The sequence below is a fragment of the Styela clava genome, chromosome 12, assembly GCF_964204865.1.
Source record: "Styela clava chromosome 12, kaStyClav1.hap1.2, whole genome shotgun sequence".
Classification (NCBI taxonomy): Eukaryota; Metazoa; Chordata; class Ascidiacea; order Stolidobranchia; family Styelidae; genus Styela; species Styela clava.
In genome coordinates, this window is record NC_135261.1 from 18387700 (window position 1) to 18394768 (window position 7069).

The 7069-nt window shown below is 35.7% G+C and overlaps 1 protein-coding gene across 1 annotated transcript; it reads right to left on the reverse strand.

Annotated features, from left to right (window-relative positions):
- Positions 1-1208: 1208 nt before the first annotated feature.
- On the reverse strand, positions 1209-2879 carry LOC120330446 (mitochondrial amidoxime-reducing component 1-like). Its single transcript, XM_078118967.1, has 2 exons — positions 2202-2879; positions 1209-1642 (listed from the first exon to the last, which is right to left on the reverse strand). Exons 1-2 carry the CDS (start codon positions 2743-2745, stop codon positions 1362-1364), a joined length of 825 nt encoding a protein of 274 aa, XP_077975093.1. The 5' UTR covers positions 2746-2879; the 3' UTR covers positions 1209-1361.
- Between the last annotated feature and the right edge of the window lie 4190 nt (positions 2880-7069).

Sequence of the window (7069 nt, forward strand, 5' to 3'; positions counted from 1 at the left end):
TAACATTTTAAATAGTCGAACAAAACTGAGCGAAACCATTGGTTCCTCTAAAGCAGCTATCAATAAGAAATATAACGACTGTCATGGCTTTGGAATGCTGTAAACGTAAGGATAATAAACGCTTTTGGTCGATATAAAGGCAGCGCCGCTGTATTGTGCAATTTCCTTGTGTTATCTATTAATTTTTTTTAAATAGAATCAAGTCCTTTTTTCTTAAATTGCTTCGAATAGATTTGAATTGATGTTGATTCGAATCAGTTCGATTCGAAATTCTGAAACTTACATCCTTGTTTGTGACATTATAATCTACATTTAGTTTTTTACACTACTGGAACATCATCCACTGTGAAATATGCTTTAAAAAACGTTTGTAAAGTGTCCCACTAGCCTGCCATTGTAGAATTACTTGTTGTATATTTCAAATGCCTATTATTGCATCTAAAATAAATTTATTGTTTTATTTTGGATTACGCCTAATTTCAACCAATCAAAAATGAATTCTGACACTTCTATTCTCGACAATGACGGTTTTTAGTTAAGAAGGCCACACAGTCTATATTTTGACAAGCTCTCCCGGTGTCCGACACGGTAGACTTAATTGTCCCGGTCATCCAGTATGGTGGACATAAACAATTATTTTTTATTTAAAATCAATACACAGTTTTTTTGTTTGTTAGGAATTCCATTTACCACCGATTCGCGACTCACTTCATTAGTTCAATGTGAGAGACAGAGAGAGAGAGAGAGAGAGAAAGAAATACTATATTGTTATGTCATAATTATTATATGTTTGATAGGTCAATTTAACATTAGCTGTACTGTCGTTGGATTATTCAAATTGCCGAAAAGAAAGTGCAATAATTTAAATATTACTGATATTCAGATGAGTTGCATATTAATGAGCTTCGAACCAAGGTTTGTCCCATCTGCACTGTCACGGTTTTTTGTTTCATATATATAGTATATATAAGGTAAACCCATGCTTGTCTTACTTTGAAGTTTGTATTATTAGGGTTGGTTGAATATAAGCTTAGATTCAGATAATTTATTTTTATTATGCAAGAATCAATGCAAACACAACACAAAAGTGTATAACGGAATTGAAAAAAAAATTGAAATATACACGTAAGAAATAACGTCATAGTTTCATTGCAATCGATGAGGGGTCGCGAAGGACTGTAAAAGTTTTCGAGTCAGCGACACCTTAGTTCATCAGTAATCAAAGTTATCTATCCATATAGTAAAAATCCACAGATATCTCGATATTTTTCATTAAGCTATACAGATATGTGCATATTGATACCGCATTAGTGCATTTCCCTGATATACTTTTTTAAATTCATGAACTAATTAGAGCAAGCTTATTCTTCCACATAAACTTTATCACCGACAGAAACGTTTCCTTCCTTGATTGCTAAAAACTCTACAGATAATTTTGGGGCATTTCCGCAAAGTTCTTTTTCTTCTGGCTTGCTTGACCGGTAGCTACGTAATGTTTTCAAAGTAGTCTGTGCCGGATCTCTGATTCCCGTTTCCGGATCTACTGTGGTTACAAGACACCTAGTGCAATGACGAACAAATAAAAATTCCGCCGTACCAATCCGTATACGCCGCCAATTGTCTTCAGCATAAGCAGCACATCCTGATAAATTATTTGAAGTTTTGTTAAGATAAATAATATTATGAAAAATGTCCATTGGCACATAATAACAAATTCATTCAATATACTTCAAATCACTACAAAAGCGCAAGTAATACTTACATAAATTCTGATGGATACCGGTACATCGCGGATGCAGTTAGGACAAATCTCAAAATAAACATAGATTTAAATTGTTTGTATATAGTTAAACTACAGTCAGCGTAGAAACGATGTGAATTTTTAGTTTCACAACGAGATGAAAAAATCAAAGTATAGATGAAATTGGGATTCAATTCGAAACCCACAGCATATGCCTCATACCATGGGCAGTTTCGGATGAAATAACATGAAATTTTTTTATGAATCTTGCAGTCCCAATTACAATCTTTCCGGCATTTTTCTGAGTTCAGAACGAGTCACTTCGGCATGACTGCTCGAGTCAACATGTTTATGCTCGACTGTCTGTATCGCAATAGCATTAAATTCCTATAATTTTATGACCACTTATTGTTGTGTAATCTACATTTGATACTAAGCAACTTGCTAGTGGAAAAATTACCGTCAATCACAATGTTGGGTCTGAAGTTCCTAGCTGTCACGTTACGTTTGTCATCCAATTTTTTGTTCAGATCATCAATTGAAGCTTGCGAGATCATGTTGAATGGTGACGCATATTGAAACACCAAGTTTAACTTTTTTGAATAGACGCCGAGATGACCAAACTTGGCAAACATTGAACTCTCTCTTGTGGGGAGATTGGGTGCGTGAAAAATAAGCCTAGCAGAATCCACTTTCATAAATTTAGTTAACCATGCTGCAACCTCGTCACCACAATCGATTCCTGACATTGTCTTTTCGTATAGTTGAAACGTTGCTACTTGGCCAGTAATCGGTACGTTGAACTCAATTGAATCCATCTCAGGGGCTTCGAGTTTTAATCGATTTTGATGTACTTGACTGGGTCGAACTAAAACCATACGAGGAACAGCAGGAATTCTTGGAACTCGGCCATTGTTGTACACGACTATTAAAGTCCTGTCTCCTATTACTCCGCCTTTCGTCATGGCTCCATGTTTCTTTGTTGTGAAACTTTCCACAGCCATCGCACGACAACATTTGACTGGATAAATAAAAAGATTCGAAACAGTTGCGACTTCTTTCCATTTTCTCTGCCTCGTTGCACGGCGCCATGCCAAGTAACCGGTCACAATGCCAGCACTAACCACTGAACATACAATTATTTTGCTAGAAATTTGCATACTCTTGTAAAACAAAAAAATATATATAAAACTGATTTTATGGCATCAAAATGGTGTCAACTAGGTCATTCGATCTATATTGAGACTTGATGTTGTCAAATAGAATCATCAAAGTAGAATGTACATTCTTTTTATTTTCCAATGTCCAATTTGTAATCTTTGAGAATTTGGTAATGTTGGAAGAAGAAGAAAAAACAGTAAACCAACAAATTTATTGTGAGGAGATGTGTCCACAGATGTTCAGCTATATACGGAATGTAATGGGTGACCAAACATGGACATAAGAGCAGGTTGATGCCAGGGCTCACACAGCCAGGGCTTCAGTTCAGTTTCTTCAGCAATCTAATCTGATTTTATTCAACCGGAAGATTGGCCTTCCAAACATCCATACGTAAATGTCATGGATTACTGCATTTGGAGCTTGTTATTAACAGAGCTTCAGAACTGTCGACGTGACATAAAATCCATTGATGATTTGAGAACGAGCTTGGGAAGAACTTGGAACTATATCTCACAAGTTAACCTTCAACACGCTACACGAGCTTGGACTTCTAGGTTAAGACACTGCTCTGGAGTGCACGGGCAACATTTTGAGAATCTGTGAGTGTAATATAACATATGCCTTCAAAATAAATAGCTGTTTGACAGTTTTTCTAACTACCAACCTGTATTATGTTATTTTATTATAAATTAATTATCTAGCACCTTTGCTCATATATGCTCTTCTCTTCCTTTCCTTCCACGTACATACTTAATATATTAAAGTGTTCCAACAAATTTTGATGCTCATTTTCATTTCGTTCGTTGTCTCGTTCATTGGTGCAGGCCAACGTAGCAGTTAAATGGTCTGAAGAAAAAATTACGCAATACCAGCTGATGGAACTAATATTTATTCTGTTGTTAGCTTTGTTAAACAAGCAATGTTTGCAAAGTTTGGTAACTTACTTTGGTTCGAGACTGAACTTATATTTACCAGCTTTCACCGCCAATTTGTACATATTGTAATATGCTCGTTGCTTCGAAGTGTTTTCGTATGGAGGCAACAGTTAGACTGTATGATTTAGTAATTAGTTCACTTAAACTTATTACATAACCTAATTAACGATATTTCGATTCATGAAAAAACAGATTCATTCCATACCTTTGCGTCAGGATAGATAGTTTAACTTGAACCAGAAACGCAGTAATTGATCACTTGAGCAATATGTCTGGCTACTGTCTCGAAACTGATATATTTTCAAAAAAATGCACTTTGCTGCGCAGAATACAGAATATCATAACCAATCATAACCGAAAGTATCTTATATAAAATAATATGGGCATATACAATTCTCATACTACTACTACATTAGATTACTTATTACTTCTCTCCCGTTTTCATACTATCATACGGGTGTCTCCAAAATGTCGTGTCCCACTTGTCCCACGTCTACCACTTGTACCACAAGTACCACTTCTACATCGTGTACCACTTGTCCCACGTGTACCACTTGTCCAACTTGTATTACGTGTCCCACGTATACCATCTGTCCCACTTGTACCACGTGTCCCACTTGCACCACGTTTCCCACTTGACGCGTGGGATAAGTGGGACACATGGTACAGTGAGACAAGTGGTACACTTGGGACAAGTGGCACACGTGGGACAAGTGAGACACGTGGGACAAGTGAAAAGAATGGTACACGTGGTACAAGTGGGACACCACATTTTGGAGACACCGCTATCATACTATCGGAGGAATTTACCAAATTAAACGTCAACAAATATTCAGTATTTATTGTTAATGTGAAACCAGTACGACACTTAACTACACTCTAAATTTTGGTATTTTTGATAATAAATGTTTGAAATGTAGTTTCATAACCATTTTTAAAAATGACAACAATCCGTTGTTCACTCTTCTCGCCATATCTGAATGGAGGAAATTACGAAAAAATTACGGGTCATTCAAAGTTATGACTCATTTAATTGAATGAATCTTTTTTTATGCGTCTGAGAATTTTAAACTGAACGACCTCAGCTGCTTGAACCAATATTTATTTTACTTCATTAAACAAGCTGTTCTGTCGAGGATGGATGATGGTATGTACTTTAGCATGTTTGCACTCTGAAAGGTTAGTTTTAAAAAGTGATGCAGGTTTTAATATACAGGCATTTCATAGGAGCTTTTTAAAAAACATACAGTTTTTATGATCAGTGAGTTTTATTTAGGCTTTGATTACTCTATTGATCAGTGATCACGTGAAAAAACCAGCGCCGATCATTTCACAAAGTGCAGATAGCAGCTGGTACTGTAGTCTATAACTGTCGTATCCAAATTTTTTTCCGCCACTCAAATTTACGTGAAATCCAAAATTACATAACCTACAACCGAAAAGTTGAACAGTTACCAAAAACAGTAAATTTTATTTAATTATCTTATTGATAACAACGCGCCGCATATCGATAGGGTTGGTAGGATTCCATGCATATACTATCAAGAATATGCATATACCGCCAACTTATATACATATACAGCCAACCAATTAAATATACAAATACAGCCATTATGTTGATGTACAAGTGTGCGTGTGTTCTTCATTGCCATTGTGAAAGGATCAATGGCGAGAGTATCAATCGTATAGTTACTACTTACTACCTCAACTGGTGGACAGCGGCGAACGAACTTGTATGTGTAGTGTCACATCTAGTTAGTTTGATGTTATGATTATTTTCCTGGCAGTGATATCGGAGACCATATATCGCTGCTAGTTCAAATTAAAACAAAAGTGTAACTTATTTTTATTGCTAAACTGTTTACTGTGTTCAATAACACAACATTTATATATTAACAAGTAAAATGTTTATTTCTGGCAAAAAGAAAATTATTTACTTTATACAGTCTGAAAAAATACTTTTCAATCTAGAATATATTGCAAATTGAGCCATTGGCTAGAGGGTATCATAATATTGAAAACATATTCAGTGAAAACACTTTAACCATTAACCGGGTAAAATTAACCGGGTAACCACAGCGTGAGGTAGTTTTTTACGTCACAATGATTACAAAGCAATTCCGCCTCATCTTTAATCCAGTATCGCTCAAAATAATTCACGAATCGAGATAGTTTCATGAACGCTCTGCTGCAAGAGATATGCAGCGTGGTTCGGACGTACGGAAGTATTTTAGTAAAACCCGATCCCGTTATTAAATGTCATTTATGTGACAAATGTTTAGTGTTCGATGTGCAATTTCTACTTTGGGATATCATAAAGAAAAACAGCATCAACTGCGCACTTGTTGGGTGACATTGAATATACGATGTTGCAAAAAAAAAATGAACAATATATTTCGACCAACAACTGATTCTGAATTTATCATTGTCAAATTTTTATAATCAGCAAACCTGGTATTATTTTCACATTCATTGGGTCCTTATCAATATAGTTAGTGATATTCTTTTAAATTAAACGTCACCGAAGATAAATTTGCGATGACGTTATCGTTTTTGAAGGAATTGTACATTATAAAGATGACTTGTACCTGAGATGTCAGTCAACGGTTAAAATAAATCATAACTGTTAACCGTCTAAAATCGGCTAACCGATTAACCATTCCCAGCCCTAAATATTCGACAAAAATAAAGCATCTCTAGGCCTCCAAGCACTCAATGGATAATTCACTCAATGTCTAGTGGAGCATATTTCATTGAACCCTGGTCCATTGTTACCTAGACTGCCCCATATCAAGGTTAGGAAGACCCATCCACTCGCCAACGCTATGAATAATTCACGCTGGACAAAATATAGAAAATGTCAGACAGTGGTTCGACATGTTGGAAAGTCTATAGAAGAACAAAAAGACTGGGATGGCGAAATTCAGGTTTCAACCCCCAAACAAATCAATTTTCATCTTATAGCAATGCGCTCTGCACACCGAAAGGCGGAGTCAAACATCAAAACCCATGACTGATTCCGGATATAGTACGAATGTCGAGATTTTAACAAGCTGTTCCGGCGTCCCGCCCGGTAGACTTAATGGCCTCGGTCATGCAGTATGGTATTCATAAGCATTTATTTTTTATTTAATATATATCAAGACACAATTTTTTTTGTTTTATATATATGGTATATAGTAATTCTACGCTTTTATTATTTTAAAGTTGGGATTATTAGGATTTATGAATA